This window comes from Nilaparvata lugens, chromosome 10 (assembly GCF_014356525.2).
Source record: "Nilaparvata lugens isolate BPH chromosome 10, ASM1435652v1, whole genome shotgun sequence".
Taxonomy (NCBI): Eukaryota; Metazoa; Arthropoda; class Insecta; order Hemiptera; family Delphacidae; genus Nilaparvata; species Nilaparvata lugens.
The window spans coordinates 29,520,962-29,540,758 of record NC_052513.1 but is presented as its reverse complement, the minus strand read 5'-3'; the positions used below and the strand labels follow the sequence as shown (position 1 = coordinate 29,540,758).

The following is a 19,797-nucleotide window of genomic DNA, read 5'->3' as shown; positions in this document are numbered from 1 at the left end:
GGAAAACGTCTGAAAATATTTCAGACAATGAAGATTGTTATTGGGAACTGGATAAATATTGATAGGCTGTAAAAGGTCTACAAAAGTACCAATAACATGCTCAAGTAGTGTACACAGTAGTTTCACAGTATACTGGGAGGCTAGACTCAGGATGTTATTTACGTTCATTCTATTTTATCTTCTAGAAAGAGAAACGCGTCCAACATTCTACTTTCAACATTCAGTATTATTGTAACAACTTAGAATGTGCTAAATCCACTTTACAAGGTTTTATAGTTCATACACTAGTTGATTAGAAAATATAACTTTTATTTGAACAATAATCGTCAACTCTTAATTATGTATTTTCCCAGTATCACTACAGTTCTGAAAAATATGACTCAATTCACAAACCCCTGGCCATTTTATTTTTCAAATCTATAAATTTGAAAAATTATACAATCACAAAATCAATTATTAATCTCTTGATGTTCTCCAATTCATAACTGATGTTTTTTATTATGTTTACCAAATTTGTTTACATTAGAGACATTTTTATATGGACATAATCAAAATCATGATTCAATTGACTTGTGTGAATTTTATTCGAAATTGATTTTCTGATTCCATGCAAACCTTGATAACCATTTGGTCGCTCTATTCCTACCAATATATTTTTAATGTCGTTATAACCTGTTTGTTACAGATATGCAAAGTCGATAAGAACGAGGCTAAGCGACAATCGAATCTCTCGTTCAACATGGACAAATTCGTTTGCCGAGCAAAAAGCAAAAAAAGTATCACAGAGCTGTCTACAGAAACTGAGAGCGCTCAGGAAATGAGAACGTCGCCTTTTAGCGACAATTCGTCCCATGAGAAGAGCGAACTCAGTGTGGAGGAAGGAAGTGGGGCAGGAGGAAATGAGCAGAAACAAACTCGAAGTGAAAACTCAGTGAAACTATCGTCTGGTCGTTCACACCGTGGCTTGGATACCCCAAGTGACATTGATAGCGGGTATAGTTCGGTACAAGTCCGCGGGAACAGTAACCGTTTCATGACTGACATTCATAGAGAGGAGTCAAAAGAAAATCACATATTTAACTCAAATTCTTCGGTAACTAGTAGAGATGACAACAATACCCGTCAATCAAAACCGGAAATGGATGTGGTGGAACAAATTTGTAGCAAATACAAGGGACCCAACTCCTTATTTAAGTGGACTAAACGTATTCCCAGATTTTCCCAGCCTAAAAACGAACCAGCAAGAAGTGATGACCAGTTAGAACCTACCTATGAAGAAAAACTTGTACAGGGAATTTGTGATGAAGTAAGCAACAGAATAAAGGCTCAGAAAAGTTTGAATCCTTTGGGAAGGAAGGCTGCCAACTTACATCCCGCTCGGAAAGCTCAGTCTACCTGTGGTACAACAAAGATTACTGACTACTTGGATAGAAGCTTCAGAAATTTCAAGTCTGCAAGATCCTTGTTCAATGATGGAACACCAAAGTCAACAATATCAGAACCTGTTCATGGTGGGAGAGGTGGAGGAATCTTGAGGATTCACGAAAGGAGTGAAGAAACCATTAGGATGCGAAAGAATGGTAGAGAAACTTTTAGGATTCCTTCCAGAAATGACAATCATAAAGGTACTTCTCTCGCCAGTGATTCTCGATCATCAAGATTATCAAGAAATGACTTTGAGGAGTATAATAGGTCAGTGAGTACCCGCAAGCCTCAAGAATCTGACATTGTAGAATCCGATGACAAGTCTTATGAAGCATCAGATGACTCTGTGTTGAACAATTATTACAGTACGCCTACCAATTCAAATTATAAATTGTCCAATTCGATAGATGATAATTGTTCCTCAGATAGACGTTCCAAGTCTGAAGAGCATGAAATGTTCTCATCAAATTACAAGTCAAATGGAGTTTCAGATGATTTTATGATCAGCAATTACAAGAGACCTCCCTATCAAGAACACTATAGCTCTACTAACAGAGCTGATACTCACGACATGCAAAGCTACAGATTCACTAGCAAGTCTGAAACTGAAATGCTAACAAATGATTCTCCAGCTAGAATTTCAAGACCTCCCCGATCAAACGTTCCAAGACCTCTATCAAATGAGATAGTGCTGGCAGATTGCCCAGTAGTTATCAGCAGGATTTCAAGACCCCAAGTAGATAGAAGGCAGTCACAAGATAATGGCGGTTTCAGGGTACCAGAAGATTTCCCAAATGAAATAAATATGGAAGAACCAATTGCCCTCACCAGGATGTCTAGAGCTCGAGTTAATGATGAGAAATCAAGAGATTTTGGTGAGTTTACAGTATCAAAAACACAAAAACAAAAAGCTCTGGAGAGTGATTCTTCAATAATTGATACCAATGGCACAAGCAAAGTTAAAGTGATTGATATAAGTTGTTCTGAAGAATCTTCTGATGAGAAGACTGCATCCAGTGTCGCTTCTGATAACAAAAATATATCAGGTATGAAAATGCTATCATCAGGCCTACCTGACAAAATTGAAAAGGGTTGTGAGGATACATATCCAGTAGCAACACCTGAAGAAAAGAATGTAGAAAATTCAGAATCTGTTCACGAAAAAATCATGACAAGCACAACTCAATCAGCTCCGCGATTTGTTCCGGAAATCTCAATAGACCCAGAAGATGTTCAAGCTACTACACAAATCGTCGAAAATTTTGGGTTGAGAAATACAAAGTTTTATCCCATTTTCTCGAAGAGATTGAATACAATGCTTGAGTCAAGCAAGAGCTTGCTGCCTGAAACAAATAACTATTCTGATGAGAAATTGGATATTTCTCCTGAAAACTTGCAGGATAAAGAATGTGGAGATACCATTGGAGTAGAAAATGAGGACAGGCTCTCTCAACAATCTGTTGGAAGAGTCAAAAGCTTGGAAGATTCAACAACTGATTTAAGAGAGATGATGGATAACTATGATGTACACTTTTCCAAAAAAAAATCAGGTTTGAGAATTCTACAGGATTCAGACATTGGTTCTCAGAAGATATTGAGCTACAATGAAGCACAATTGTTTCAACAATCTGGTTTCAGACCTGTGGAAGACTCACCAGTTGATTTACACAATATATTGGGCAACGATAGTGATACAAATGAAAGAATCCATGCTCCTAGGTTGAACTCAAAGAAAAATGACACTCCAGTTCCCAATTCAAATCAAGACGAAATAGATCCTTCCTCATATCAACAACATGTTGTTGAAGCTGAACAAACTGATACATTCCCTCAAAACTGTTCTCAACCTACTTCAAATTGCATACAGTCTCAGACTAAGGCAGAAAAGCAAGCCGTTCAAACCACATATTATAGCAAAGCCACGCAATCGTTAAAAGTTGTGATGGGGGAAGTTGCAAATTATGATGATTCTTATTATTCACTGAGTATGGATGCTATACGTGGTCAACCATCTCATGAACAGAATCTTCCAAGAGTTGATCACAGCTCATTCCAACAAAATCCTTACCCCAAGACTGAAGGAAGAAATGTAAATAATTGGCAGACGAATAAAATTACTGAGATAGCAAGTACCCCCCAGGACATAGAGGTTGCAACGTATTTGCACAGTAACACAGCCACTGAAGGTGTGAATTACACAGATCTCCCAAGATATCCTAAAGAGTTTCAAGTTGATAAAAATAAAACATTCCAAAATAATGGAACCGCTTCAAATCTTTCGAGATTATCTAAACAATCTGCAGTTTATACTCGCGTTGATAACAACGAAAATATAGAAAAATCTAATTTTAGAAATGCACAGGTGCAAAACAATAAAGATTATGGAATGAAGAAATTCAATGAAGAAAATAATTATGACAGATATGAACGTTTTGGGCCCAAAATACAGTACCATGCTTCAGACTCTCTCTCCAGTTACACCAACGAGACTCAAATGAGTAGAGTATCACCTAAGATTTTACCAGACAAATCTCAGGGACCGTTCGACTACAATAATCAATATCATACAAAAAATCATTGGAATGTAGAGAAAGATGATATGAAACCGTGGCAGACTTTATCTCAAGAGAGTTGCCTCATGCTTGACCAAACGGTCCAAATGATCAAAATGGATGATTTTGAGAACGGTTATTTCACAACAGAGGAAAAACAATATGAGCACAACCCAAATAACGTTCGTGAAGGTAAGATCAATTCATTGATTATTTTTTCATGCCACTCATTGAAGCTAATTTTCTTACATTGCTGTTCACATTGTTGGTGCTTTTAATGCCTCGTTAATGTGCACGATATTCATTCCCAATTTCTACTTCTAGTGATAGAGTATCAATAATAATATTTATTAAAAGAAAAGCACAATATAAAAACATGAAGTACCCTTTTATTTAAAATATTTCAAACAACCTTTTGGTCATTTTCAAGTTCAATCATTTTTAGTTTGAGCTTGGAAATGGCCAGAGGCCGAAACTGGTTGTTTTGAATATTTTAAATAAAAGGGTACTTTATGTTCTTATATTGTGTTTTTTGATAATTTTCAGAAAAGTAGCCCATACAAGTGAGGTTATTTTATGACATAATACTCTTAAATTAGAATCAATCCGTCACATTCTATGAAATTGATTAGATTCTACCAACTGGAAGGATAAAACGTATTCAATTATCGACCATGAACCAAGAGCTAATGAAGAGATCAACTCGAAAAGCAGGCTAGATTTAGAGAGAAATTCGTTTCATCAAATATATATATTTGTTTGTCAACATGTTATTGTGAAGAGTAGATGACCGTAGAAGAGACTATACCCTAGGGACTTTCAAATTTGTAGGAGAATTTTTCAAAAGAAAAACACGATTGCTCATACTGAAGATAAACAGTAAATTTATAATCAAATTACATTATTATTCAAGAGACTACAAAACACTTTCAAACCCTCAGAATAATAACTGAAAAACAATATTCGAAATAAATTTTTCCGTCAAAGTATTTACTTGGTTATGTTTAGTCAGTGAGTTTTGAGCTTTAAAAATCCTTAAAAACTAGAATCGAACATTTTAATAGGAAAAGTAGCTTGCTTTCCAACTTAATAAATAATTCTATGAAATCCAATATCTGATGTTGAGAGATTATAGTTCTGTTCAACTCGGAAATCAAAGTTTGAAGTGCTTACTTCATTGATAGGAGATCCACTATTCTTTTGTAGGATAGTGAAATAGAAATGACCTTGTGCTCTCCAGCACAGAACCGAATATTACGGTACTACAATGATAAATATTATTTATTATACGAAAAATTCCTTAGTAGAGAGCAAAGACCCTACAACAATAACTAACAGTATCATCGAGTTGTATATCATCAATGTTGTTATTCTCGGAACCATATTGAAAATTTCAAGAAGTTCACAAAATTTAGTGTGTGAACATTCCTGTAGAAAATCCATCTAAATAACTGCACCAACCCGTGACTGGCACTAAAATGTCGAATGTCTTCTTTTTAGATGCTCGTAAAGTTGTCAATGGCGCAGACAATACGACCAGACCAGCAATATCAGCAAACCATTGCTCCAATGATAACTATCGCCATAAATCCCAACCCGGACACGAATTTCAGCCAAATAACCTGAAATCAGATTCGCCTATTAGCTGTTCCGAGTCTCACGACAACGAAGAGTAAGTTATCTGTCTATTCTTATCATTATTTGTTCATATCATCAATAGTAAATCATCTTATTTATTTTTTTATTTCCTGTTCCTTTTATCAGGAGAGTGAGGCTATAAGATACATTAATTTTGAGAAGTGGTGCTTGTTGTGAGGAATGAAATGTATTATCTCCTACTATATCTATCTATTGTAGAGTGAACATATAAAAATACCAATGCTGGTAGATATTACCAATAAGGAATATGTGTTTTTAGCTTTACAGAATCGTTAAGAATCTTAAGAGGTCAATGCTCTTGAGGACACTCACTTGATACTGAACTTATTCATCTTATTATACATTCATGAAAATACAAATCAAACAATTTTGATAAGAAGAAAACACTGGGAATAGCCCAAAACATTGTTTCTCCCTTATGTTGGAGAATTGTAGCATGATGATTGATAAATTAATAGATCAAAAGTAGTACCAGTCGTATTGATGGGCTGACCGAAATATTGCAACTGCTTGACGTTCCAATAACTTGTCCGGAGTTGCTCCCAATGTATTCAGATGAATCCCCAAATATCAGTTTCACTGTAGGGACAATATTATAATACACCATGAGTTTTAATGAGACTGTTTCCACTTTCACCCGGACGACACAGTATGAACAGTCCAATTATAACATATGGGAATAATATTCTCACTGTACTGAACAAGTTCACTGAGTGTACATACATACATACATACATACATACATACATACATACATACATACATACATATCCGGGTCCCGTTCCAGCTAGGGCCGGGTCTGGGTGTTTACAATGCCTCTCCATCTTGTTCGGTCCTCCCACCATCGCTCGTCCTCCACCTGCCGCCATCGGTGTCCTCTCTTCTCCACTTCGTTGGCCACTGAGTCTGTCCATCGTCGTCGCGGTCGTCCTCTTGGTCTCCTCCCTTCAATCCTCATCTCCTCCATTCTCCTTGGCAGCCGATCCTCTCTCATTCTCTTCATGTGCCCAAACCAGCGTAGTCTCATACTTTCAACCTTTTCCCTTATACTCCCCATGTTCAATTCTCTTCTTATATCCTCATTTCTAACTCTGTCTCTTCGTGTCTTCCCCTTTATTGCCCTGAGGAACCTCATTTCTCCTGCCTGTTTTCGACTCCACTCTCTTTCCGTCATCGTCCATGTCTCGGCTCCGTATAATATGACGGGTACGTAATACATCTTGTAAATCATAATCTTTGCCTTTTCTGGTACTTTTCCATCCCAAATCAAATGTTTCACTGTTTGGTAGAAATTCCCCCCCTTTTGTAATCTTCTAGTTATCTCGTGTTTTATTCTCCCATCATCTGCAATTTCACTGCCCAAGTACCTGAAACTTCCAACATTTTTCAGGGGTTCTCCATTCAATCTGATATCTCCGGCAAAATTGTCATCCTTTCCAAAAACCATTACTTCACTCTTTTCCCTGCTTATTTTCAGACCATATTTCTCCATAACCCTGCTCCAAGCATCCAACTGCATCTGTACATCCTCAACTGTTTCTCCCCAAATTATCATATCATCCGCAAATATCATTTTCTTATCCCTTTCTCCTACTTCCTCTCTCACTTGTCTATTCATTCCTTCCATAACTACATTGAACAAGGCTGGTGATAGAATACTTCCCTGTTTTAGCCCATTCCTTACTTCAAACTCGTCTGTACAACCACTTTGTGTTCTTACTCTGCACTTATATCCCCTATACATCACTAAGTGTAAATCCGCCTTAATATGTCTTCCAAAAACAACGAATTAAAATGATGTCTTCCAGAGACGCCATTTCCGTGATTAGAATACTGTACACAATTTGTAATCTATTCTCACAATAATAATTATTTGGCACATTATATTTTCTAATTATCTGCATTATATCTTCATTATCTGCATTATTACTCTCGTACCAATTACAATGAATACTCTCAATTTTCATAAAGACATTTTTATTCTGCATTGAATTTAATTCCTCATCCTTTATCACCTCTTCATCAAATTGTCTCAGATATGTCACATTCGTCACATAAAAACTCAAATGTCACTCTCGATTTTCATTCCAAATTTGACATCCGGCTTTGAAGTTGTGGGCAGATTTATCAAAGCCAACAACCAGCATCACGGTTCAGTGATCTTGTTCCCTGTTTGTTTGTGTTCTGCCACTAATTATTGCCTTGTTTGTAGATTTGTCACAATTGATGAAGTGCTCGCTCAGCAAAATTTTTCACATGAGACAGCATTTGTTGAGCCTACGACTGAGGCCCAACCATTGGGACAAAGAGAAGTTGATGTGTATACTGGGAACAATCAAGTCTCCAGTCATTTCTATTCGAACTCAAAGTAAGTTTGAACAATATTGTTGAGTTTTTTTCATATAGGCCACTGTTTCCTATTGGATTTTAGAGAGGAAAAAATATTATCCTTTCCAACTCTCATAGTGGAAGAGTACACGAGCGTGAAATATTTGGCAAAACTCGTTTTCATAGCAGTTTTTGCCTTCCAAAGAAGAATTGTTGACAATTTTGCTGGGTCCAATAACAAATTCATAATCATGGAGATCCTAAAAGCATAGAGTATAGATGTAGCTTTAAGCATGTAATGACAACTCGTCTTTTGTGAGGTATATGAAATGTACAGTTTCAATAATTATGTGCGTAATTTAAATTTGTCATTGCTAGTGTATCAATAAAAAATAAAAAGTTTTTTCGATGGGTACAAAACCTTCATCAACAGCAATATTATGCAAGTATAATGAAAAGATGTTTTCATTTATGTTCATACATTTGTACTCGTATATATTCTGGCTGAGATACAGGTTTATAATAGCAACTCAAAAGGTAGCTTTATTCAATGAATTTTACAAAGGTATGAACTATGTATATGGAAAATGAAATTTGTGATAAATCTGTGTCAGTGGAGTTTCAACATTTATTCTTGGAAAATGGTATCGATAAAGAATATCCTCAGCTATGGAGCGAAGGTGATAAGAGATGAATAGAACTACAGTAACTGTTCCACAACATGGGAATGCAATGCTTAAATATAGTTATGAAGTGAATAATTTAGTAAGTTGAGCTGAGAAAATGTTAGCTTGAGTGAGAAGCAAAGATAGAATCTCTGGCAATTTTTTGGTGGAAAATTCAACGTGTTCTCACATGTATCTTATAAAATTGGAGACGGGCTTATAACCAAGGAAATATGAATGATACTATCATTGTGATTTTCTCCAATCATCCATAATTCTACCACCATGAAAAATTAGGATATTTATGATATTAGGATAAATTATATTTTCTTAACAGGATAGCAATAGTAAAATCCAGGCAGAGGAGTCCTAACTATTCTTTTGAAGTAAAAATTACAGAGTTTTGGAGGAAGACTTCAACTGTCGTTCGCTGTCATGGCAGTAAGCGAAAGCTTCAAACTACTTTCTCCTACTCACAAGTTGTGTTCTATGCTTCTATGTCTCGCGGGGTACCCCCGACCGCCCAACCCGAGTGCATGACTTGAATTATATTCTCAAAGGGAAGCCGCCGCTGTTTCGTATGAAACGTACCGTACAAGTACAACTTACTCTCTACTGTCTACCTTCCCAACTCACCAAAACCTCCCTTACCTCTCCTACGCACCGAGGCGTGGAAAACTTCAGACGTATAGACATAACTCTCTAGAGTTATCATCAGTTACACTTTCCCATTCAGCCTAGACCCAAGAAATTGTGAATTTCTCGTTCGTCTTTCACCTGATATAACATCTGAAGATGATTCCACACACAAAGGAAAGTCCGTAGTCCTGCCTCAAGGAATACCATAGTGATGATAGAGAAATTTAAGGATTTTGGCTCAACATGTTGTGTTTTCCGATATTCAATTTTAATTCGAATAATTTTTTATTCAGCCAGATTTAGGTGTTATAATTCCATCCGAGTTTCTTCATATCTTCAGGCCCAAGTCTCTTTGCAAAGTCTCTATAGCATTCGTATTATTTTGAGAAAATAATAGTGTGCTGTATAATATAGTAGGGCCTAATTCGTTTAACAGCATGTTATAGAGAGAAATTCCACTCTAATTCGCAATTCCTTCCATTGATTTGATCAATTGAACCATATTGTCAACATTAATGATTTTTGTGGTCATTGATTGAGCTGAGGTCCAGTAACTATTCAGATATAACTTACAAAACTACTCTCCAATTGCAAGAATTAACCCAAGACTGTACTCCAAGTTCATTTATCTCTAAATAACAACCCCTTAATATTACCCTCGCTGACATATTGCATTGAGTTCGAAAGAATGAGTTCCTCGATGAGCAATTTTTGATTTATTTTGAGAATGTATTAGAATAAATTGAATTCAAATAGGTACAGGGAATGAGAAATTCCTGATGTTCAAGAAATTATAAACAAATTCTCAATTACTCGAGAAAAACCGACGATCATCATTATAATTACGGTAGACTGATGAGAATACAACGAAACGTTAGAGAGAGATCCATTGAGCATAAATTCATCTAGATATTGATATCCATATTTTTCTCAACTAAACAGGACATTTTTCTCAGAGAAGGTAGATCATTTCCGAGTCTCTATTGAGAAAATATTGAGAAGCAAGAGATTGCATCTCTCTTCAAATAATTACGACAAAATTCAATAAGCGACAAATCATTAAAAGACACCCGCCTTATATTTTCTATTCTTCCGTTATAAGATCCATTTTGAGAAGTATTTGTGAGCCTTGAAATGAAGAGGAGTGTGTAATAAGATATTGGTGCTTCGACAGATCAAACCTGATGTTTAGAGAAGAATTTCTCTCATAATGATCTCAGAGATGTTCTTACTCTGAAATGATTCGCTATCAACTTCAGGGTTCGGGATAATATTATTCATTTTGATATTTTTTCTTATGAAACGTGCCTGCTCCGACTTTTTGAAACTTGAAAATTCAGTTAGAATTAGAGATGGATTCAAGTTGGAGATCTCACTCATTTTCATAGAAAATATTCCTTATAGAAAATATTACAAGTAGCCCTATACAGGAAAGAGATAAAAATATTCCTTGTCTGATACCTTCCAGTTTCAAAAATATCTTCCCCGTCTATTATAGAAATAACCTTTCTCACAATCAACTGAGTTCTATCACAGAGAAAAGAACACGAACATGGTTTCCTTCTTACGTGGTTCTATTCTCAAAAATTATTTATTTTCTCTTATCTCTATTATCCATCTATTCATGCTAATACAGAGTGATCGAGAAGTCACGCAAATCTTAATGACAAGGGCCCCATACACTAGGGTTCTTGGATCAGTGTGTAGGATTTGTCCCACAGTATGTAGTGGGGAGAGCGAACAACCGTTCGTTACTTCAGTGTCTTTCGGGGTCCAGAGATGAGTGTTTTAGTGTTTCAAAGTTTGCAGCTGCTGTGTTAGTTTTGGATGAGTGTGGAGTGTTAGAAGAAGTGAGTGGTGGAAAGGGTGGTTGCGGGAGAGAGAGCGAGCGAGAGGAGTGGTCACATTTGAAACTTTTACACCATCTTGAAGAGAATAACATAGGAGACTTTGGCAATTATTTGAGAATGAGTGAGAGTGAATTTAACTAAATGTTAGATCTTGTAACGCCTCTAATAAGTAAGAGAGATACACACACTACTCTTAGAACAGCTATATCACCTGAAGACCGCCTCGTAGCTACACTTCGCTACCTAGCTACTGGAAGGAGCTTGGAGGATCTGAAATTTACATGTGCAATATCACCCCAAGCGGACGAGCCGAACAAAGCTTTTCATCCAGATTGAAGACCAAATTCGTCACGAATTTGGTTCGCGGTTCGCCAATTTTCCACATACACTGGGTCACTTGGTTCGCAGGAGCCAAGTTCGCCGATCCAAGTTCCCTAGTATATGGGGCCCTTCAATGACAACACTTTCCAGGGATTTTTCAATACTCTGTATATTTCATACTTTCTCCAATAATCGTCACGCTTTTCCAACAATTCAAACAACTACTTTCAGTTAAATACTGGTAATTGAAGTATGTTTCTCTCATTTACAGGAGAATCATGAATACGCCCTCCAATCACCAACTAAAGAACGTGGAGACTATCGAGAAATGCCAGAGATATTTGAGAAATCAACAAGAAACTAAAAACAAATATACGGAAAACAAATCTGAATCTTTGAATTATAAAGAAGATATTGACGATGAGGATGAACTCCTTATCTGGGATGATAGTAGATCTAGGTACTTCTCGTGTAAGGAAGGAAAAACCAGTAAGGGTGATGAGGGGTATCATCCAAGTATGATATCTTCGAATACTTCAAGTTTAAAACGGGAGCTAATCGATCTCTCAAGCACTGCCAACCAGCATGGAATACCACTAGCAAATTTCAACGCAACAAACATGTCAAAACTCTATGTGGAAACCTACGATCCAGAAAACCTGGTGATATCTCAAGAGCAATTCTCCCCACCCATTATGAACTCAAATAATAATAGCTTTGAGGTCTCCGATAACCTTCTGGAACCTGGTTCAAGTTTCTGTTCTCAAATAAAATTGGAAGAACCCGATTACAAGTTGGAGACATCTGCTTTGAAAATGTTGGAGAGGTGTGATAGGAAGTCGCCAATTGAGAGGTTTGGCGGTTGTAGATTGCAGGTGATTGGAGGAGCATGTGGATATCACACGAGTACAATGCGTCAGGGTTTGTTGAAGACATCTTCACATATGCACTATGCTTGTGGCTCCAGTGATCCCACATCAAGAAACAGGTACGTTTGAAAATAAGTCATTAGAATTAGCTTCAAGCCAATTAAAGAGTTTCTCCCGCAAATTAGATTATTTTCCCTCCACATAGAAACTTTATCTAGTTATTGATGATCTGTACTACATGATTTCTCATATTGACAATACAATATTACCATTCCCATGTTTTTTTAATGCAGTAGAAATTCATTCAAATGCCTTTCAACATACTCCCACATAACACTCAATTTAAAGGGGTAGAAGTGTTTGCTTTATTCATTCATCTTTTGATTGTAACTCTCAGTTTATTAAAGGGGTGCTGACATAAATTTACTATTCAGATAATAGGAGTGTTGACAAAAAATACTTCACATGAATGGAGTATAAATTCGTGAATAGTGTTGATATAACATTAAATTTGAAGGGACAGAGATTCTTGTATTATCTATTCATATTTGATTGTTTAATATCTCAAACCAAAGCAATCTCTCTCATCATCTAATAGTAAATGATAACAGGTTGCTCCTAAAACTGTTGCTCCTAATAGTACAAAATTGTCATTTATAGTGTTGTTATCAATTTGTATAGTATTTAAAATGCAGAAATATTATGAGAGCCAGAAATTTCAAATTTGGTTAATTGGAAAGAGATTCAATATACCTCTCAAGTAGTATTGAAAATTTGAAAATCTTGAGTTATCTCAAAATCAAAAACTTGAGTGAAGCTTTGATTGGATATTCTATCTGTGATTTATTGTTTCCATTATAATCATCATCATAATATTGTTGGGTTGTTTGGAGAGTTTGACGTTAATAGAATGAATAATTGCATTGATTTGATGAATTTTGTGGAATGGAACCTTTCCCTCTAACCTATCTTTCTCTCTTACCTTTTTTTCGAAACTTATACTTATTTTTCTTACACAGCAACCCAGTCTGTTCAGGAAGACGGGACCTCACCAGCGCATGTCCACCCAAACAAAGCTGCCCGTGCTTCGCAACCAGCCACCGCCACAACTATTTCGCCGAGTCAGCACCACCCTGCTCTCTCACCTCTTCCGGCTGCCACGGCGCATGCGCGAACAGATGCAATGACGTCATCAGGACGCAGCAGCCAATGGGATGCAGTTGTTACAGCTGTGGCAGTCGGACCCGAAGCCAGTGCTGTGCTACGTCATCACAAGTAAAGCGCAGCTGTTGTGGGGATGGAGGCCACAGTCAAGTGGGATATGGACATTCAGGTAGTTTTCCTGCAAATAATAATTCCAATTATTTCATCAAACGATAATTTCAGTACGATGAATGGATGATATTTATGTTAAGATTAAGATCTACTCAAAATGATGGCTAAATTGTCTATTTTTATAGATTTCAGTCTACTAACATCACTAGCATATCCAGGATGATATCCCCCACTTAGACGCCCCGCCCATCTTCTGCCACCCATGTTTTTGTGATTTCCCGCAAAAAAGTCTTCTTTGACTCCCTCTCAGAAACTGACAAAATATATAATTTACAACATAAGCAAAGCAATAGCAGACTGGTCTAGGTGGAGTGTTGCATTTTCAGTCTATTAATAAAGGTTGTGCGTTCAAATGCTGACAAAGGAAATAATAATTTGACGAACTCTCTCATCTCATTGCCGAGCAATAAACAGGTGGACACTAACTATTTCATTCTTGAATGTAGATGGATGACAATATTTGCAATCATTAACCTCAATTAAGGATTGTAGACCGCTGTTCCATGACGCAGAGTTCTGCAACGAAAATCAACACTCCTACACTAAACTCCAACTCAGACTTATAATAAACGCTAGGCGTGCCCACGTTGTATACCACCCCACTCCATTATCCAAAATGGAACCAACACCAGAACCATGCACATGGTGAGAGTGAATTCACTTGAAACTGCCAGCACTCCCTGGAATAACATCAACGCTTTCCATCCAACCAATGTGAAAGTGAATGTGACAATAGAGTGCAGCCAGCATAATGGAGTTGCACACCTGTGTGGTCCGCCTGGCATTTGAACGCGATAGTTTATGTTGGATGGGGCCAACTTTGCAACCGACCCTGCAATAGTTTTAATTAGGTAATCCAGAAATGCTTCTACTTCTAGTAGATTAGAAAGTCGGGGCAAGATTCACTTCAAATTGTCAGCATTGTTTGAGTGGAAGCATTGAATGTTGACAGTTTGAGGTTAGCAGATTTAAGGGAGTGGATGAACCTATAGTGAGATTGAGTTTCTACTGGCAGCATTGGTTGCATTGGCTGGATGGGAGGCATAATATAACGAATACTGAAGGGTGGAGTTATCCACACTTTGTTGCATTCACTAATGCTCACTGTTTGAAATTCGTCAGGTTCATGAAGTTCAGTTTATAGAGTTTCCAGAATGATACCATGTTGCATAGCTATTTGTTTCCACAGTTCTCTTGGTTTGATATATTTCAGGTTCGTGAAGTTTATAGAACTCTCATAGTATAAAGCTACTTGTGATGATTAATAATGGCGTTTATGAGTAGATGTTAATAGAGAAACTTGTACTTGGCCCGATAGGATAGTGCATGATCTCTTAGTTTGACATGCATTAAGTAATATTATTGCAACTATTCAGATCTCGGTTTCAAGCTTTCTCATGTGACAAGTTAAATCGGATTAACAATCACATTAATACGACGACTATTATCCGTTGACATGATAAATGATTTCCGTAGGTGGATCGATAAATTTGACCAGAGATCAAGAGATCATTTGTCATAGAAATGATAAAAACTGTAAACTAAATAAATACCGTAAATATTTGTTCAACAAACTTAGATAGATGAATCATCATTACAAAATCATCAACAGTTTAGGGACACAAAGCTTAAATTTCACCAAGAATAGTTGGAAAGAGGTACTGCAGTGTCTTAATTACCTAATTTACGTTAACAATCATGAAATACTCCACCAGACGTAACAAATCTGTAACATAACAAACATCAGAATGAGACTACTCTAGAAGATACATTAATAATGAATACTCAATTTTCCAGCACTAGTAGAGAGGATATATGAGAGGTTATCACGTTACATTAGTCTTTGAAATTCACATAGAAACACTGATCAAACTAGATTTATCACCACCTGGAATTACTAGTCTATGTGATCTCACACTAGCTCAAATGTCTTCAGAAATTCAAAATTACAATAGCCTAGAAAACACTCCTAGAATTACTCTCCCAAATCCCTTACTGACTGTAGATCGCAACACAGACTTTGCAAAAAGCACATAGCTTTCCTGACTCGTCCGTATGACAGGGCAAATTTAATTCACACTTCAACATTTTCTGCAACGCAGCATTGCTATGAGCAATTGTGTTCGGATTTGAGAAGAAACGAGATTTGAGAGAATCTCTTCAGAGAGCGAAATCTCACTGCTTTCGAGTGTAATTTGATGTGTTTCATTATTGCATTACATTACTGCGCGGTGCACTGTGTCTGATTCACTCTCCACTGTCATTACTGGTCAAATGGGGTGCATTGATGTTGTGTATGACTGATGCTGACAGACTAAAATAGAGCTCTCTTCAGAAGAACTGTTGCATTTGAAGGGGTGAATGTTGAAATTTCCAACTCGGTCCTTATTTATATTCAGGGTAGCTAGTTTGTGATGAAATTCCGGTTTGAGAGATGCTAGTATTTAGGTTGTACTACTTTTACACTAAAAATATTCCACAAATAGGAAAAAGTGTATCATTCATATTTATTTTTGGATGCTCCCGTAGTAGGAGTTTGTAGTAAGATGAAATGTTTTTACAAAAACTGTTGTAGAATTTTCAATATACACGTAATATGAGTTAAGCCCTGCACACACACAAACATCGATTATTGTTCGTACGATTTTTCGCCATCCTCATGAATCCTATTAGATTAGACAGATGATGTCAAACAGATTATGTTATCAAGCTCCGTTCAATCTGGTAGATTTCATAAGGACGGCAAAAATCGAACGTCCAAAAATCGATGTGTGAGGCTTTACTGGCTAATATTTCAATCAAATAGGAAAACGTTGAACGTTTTGCTTATTCTTATTTGAAAGAAGATCCATTTCCAAATTGCAGATAAATTTATGAAAATCTAAGTATACATTCTACAAGATATTGTTAATGACGTATTTGATCTCCCATTTTTAGAGAACCAATTCTAGGGAAACTCATTCCTTGAAAAAAATTATTGATTTATTCTGAGTTACTTTTTTAAATGAATGGTTCTATTTCTCGTTGATTTCAGGTGTCCGAGACTTCATTTCAGCTGGAGAGCTGCAAGCCAGATCCAATTCAAATCTGACGACCCCATCCTACCTTCTCTCTTCCTCAGCGGCACCCTCCACATGCGGTTGCTCCAACTGTGACAAGTTGTCACAATCCCTATCACAGAACAACTTCTAGGGGCCACAACTGGTAACTTTGTTGGAAAATAGTTTATTCACCCTTACAACTCACAACCACAACCGTTCCAGGCCTTTGAACTATAAGATTTGTTAGTAAATTGGGTCACTTATAGCTTCACATTACATTATAACTTCACATTGATTGTAGATAAAATTAGTTGTTTATAATCAAGTTATCAGAGGGACTCTCAACTATCAACTTCATTGGATAATAGTTTTTCATAGCCTTTCTCAATAGCCACTGAAATTATGATTAATTAAATAATTGATCGTTGTTCAATGACGTAGTAGAACCTAGTTATTATTTTATTAGTTGAGTAAGTAATTTTGTTATCAATTAAAGAACCGTGAGTTCAAACCTTGAATGAACTGTTAATGAATACGTTGGTCATAAATACGTTGGAATTATAAGTGGATACTCTGAATAATTAAATATCCATCGGTTGGTTAATATATATGATAGGCTAGTAAAAATAGCAATACATTTGATATATATTGTAAACATACAATATAGCATAATAGTGAGGTATGTAAGGTCGTATGTTGGTCATAAATACGTACCGTAAGATCAAACCTTGTATGAATTGTTAATGAATACGTTGGAATTATAAGACTCAACGTAGACGTATGATACATAATAATTCTGATGAAGGTAGCACTCGTGATCTTTGTTGTAGGAAAACAACTCAAGCTTCCATGAAAATACCATCACTATCATGTAATTCATGTGATTTTTCATTAATCCATTTCAAATAATAATATGATTGTGAAATGGAACTGAGTTAATATCATCATCAAACTATCAAGTCTAGCTTCCAATATTGTTAATCAGTCATATTTTCTGAGTCTCTGAATGGAATTCATGTTCTTATACTGTCTTCAAAAGTGTTTATTTCTGTTACAGAAATCCTGCTATTGTATTTAGAGAGTATAATATATAGTTATATAATCTGTAGATATGGTATGTGCATAGCACCAACAACTATTATGGTTTCTGAGAAGTAATACAAGGTATTAGAATCGAAATTTGAGTAAATTTTATCAGAATTCTGTTTAGAAAGCATCTGTTTTCTAAAATCCTTGACAAAAAATTTTCTAATGCTGAATGGAGAATACATTACCCATTTTAGATACTGTACCTAATTCTCTACAAGCTGATATTCCTCTACGATCTATTTAGATTAGTTTTGATCAACCATGAATCGAATTATTTATGATGCAATTCTCTGATTAACTTCAATGGTAAAAATGTTTTTCAACAACATACGTCAGTTTTCAATTCATTTGATGGGAAATTTAAATTGAAAAAGCATCGCTGTTTGGAATCAGACACACTCCAATAGTTCAAATATCAGCTAGAAGCCAATTTTCATTACATTTCCTGAAAAGGGATAACAGGGAAACGTTAGGAGCAAAAGAGCATCCAATCTATTGGCTGCTACAATAAATGCTACAATTTGCAGGAACCAATCACAGTATTTTAATAGTCCACATTAATTTGTATGTTCACATAATATTGTACTTGTACATCACTTACTCCAGCTCCGACTACTTAGTATTATAGAACTGAAAATCAAATCTATCCAATCAATGGATGGATTTATACTTTGTATTAAATTTGACTTCAGCATTTTACTATAACTTTTTCTGTAATCTACTGTATCAAAACATATTCCAATTTGAATAAATCATTGGATTGGAAATCAAATGAGAATGTTTGTGTAGTACACCATCAAATAAATAAATATAATTATTGGATAAATATTTTACAGTACTGATACCCAATCATATTTTCAGGTTTCTCTCCATTTCTCAGCTTATAAACTTTCTTGCAGTCATGTAAAATTATTATAAATTAAAGATTTGATATTATGTAGATACCAAGAAGGTTTTTTTCCAGGAAGAACATTGTAATATTTTAGCATTATTAGTTTTGTAACGGTTTGTGATAGTAATAAATTGATTGTTTTATATTACTTTCGTCCAAATAATTTTTGTTGATTCATATTAAATAGATTAAATAGCCATACTGTATGTTCTATCTATTCATTTTCTAGGTAGCCTTACCACAAGCAATACCGTATTATAAAGGTAGAAGATGGAGTCATTCGGAAAAAGAGCCTAGAACCTTTGTAAATCAATCCAATTTATATTGATGATGCTATTATGTTTTCAACGATTGTAAAGAGAACGATTTTGGTAGGCTTATTGAATAAAATACTCTATCAAGTGGGTACATTCAATGAAGTGGAATCAAATATTATTGTGAGAATGGCCGTTCTCATATTTTTGACAGGAGAATATTCTTTCGTGTCGTGTAGGCGGGAAATCGGTGAGTGTGAAAACTACCATTATTACAGTTACTAACATAAACAGTTATTAACTACTATCCAGGCCCCCGGGAATGATTAACCGTTGGCAAGGTTATGATAGATTTTGCTTTGACATTTGGAGATTTGGCAACACCTACTCCTGGCTTTGGAAAGTGGTTCTCAACTTCTCATGAGCTCCCAAATAAACCATTAATGGTATGAATTCTCCAGAGATTTTAGCATACTTAACTATCTGATCACATTAGATCTTTGAGTTGGATCATTGAGTTGATTGATTGATTGAGTACTTTATTTATGTAGATTACAATATATACTGTCTTATACACTTATATACAATAGCTTACAATACAGCAAAATTATAGATGAATTTACATGATATAGACTAAGAAAATAATTGTTGAACTGTATATGATATGAAAAAGAGCAGTGATAAACAACTGTAGCTTAGTCAATACGAACAAAATCTTTTCATATAACGGACTATTCCATTGTATGGGATAGTATTATATTAATTGGGGGACTCAATTTGATTATTAAAATAGCAATCAATGTTTGGAAAATGAATTCTGCGAAAAATAATTTTGAGCACACTATGTGGCCCGGGGGATCATAATGTGTTTTGATGAC

At 35.8% G+C, this 19,797-nt stretch overlaps 1 protein-coding gene across 1 annotated transcript in view; it reads left to right on the top strand.

Annotated features, from left to right (window-relative positions):
- LOC111056497 overlaps positions 1-17,300 on the top strand; it is an 89,460-nt gene extending 72,160 nt beyond the window's left edge. Inside the window, exons 17-21 of the mRNA XM_039435993.1 lie at positions 686-4,169; positions 5,478-5,649; positions 11,711-12,427; positions 13,328-13,641; positions 16,678-17,300. Of these exons, the coding sequence (XP_039291927.1) occupies positions 686-4,169; positions 5,478-5,649; positions 11,711-12,427; positions 13,328-13,641; positions 16,678-16,835 (4,845 nt within the window). The 3' untranslated portion in view covers positions 16,836-17,300. The remainder of the gene's footprint in view (positions 1-685; positions 4,170-5,477; positions 5,650-11,710; positions 12,428-13,327; positions 13,642-16,677) is intronic.
- The last annotated feature ends 2,497 nt before the right edge of the window (positions 17,301-19,797 follow it).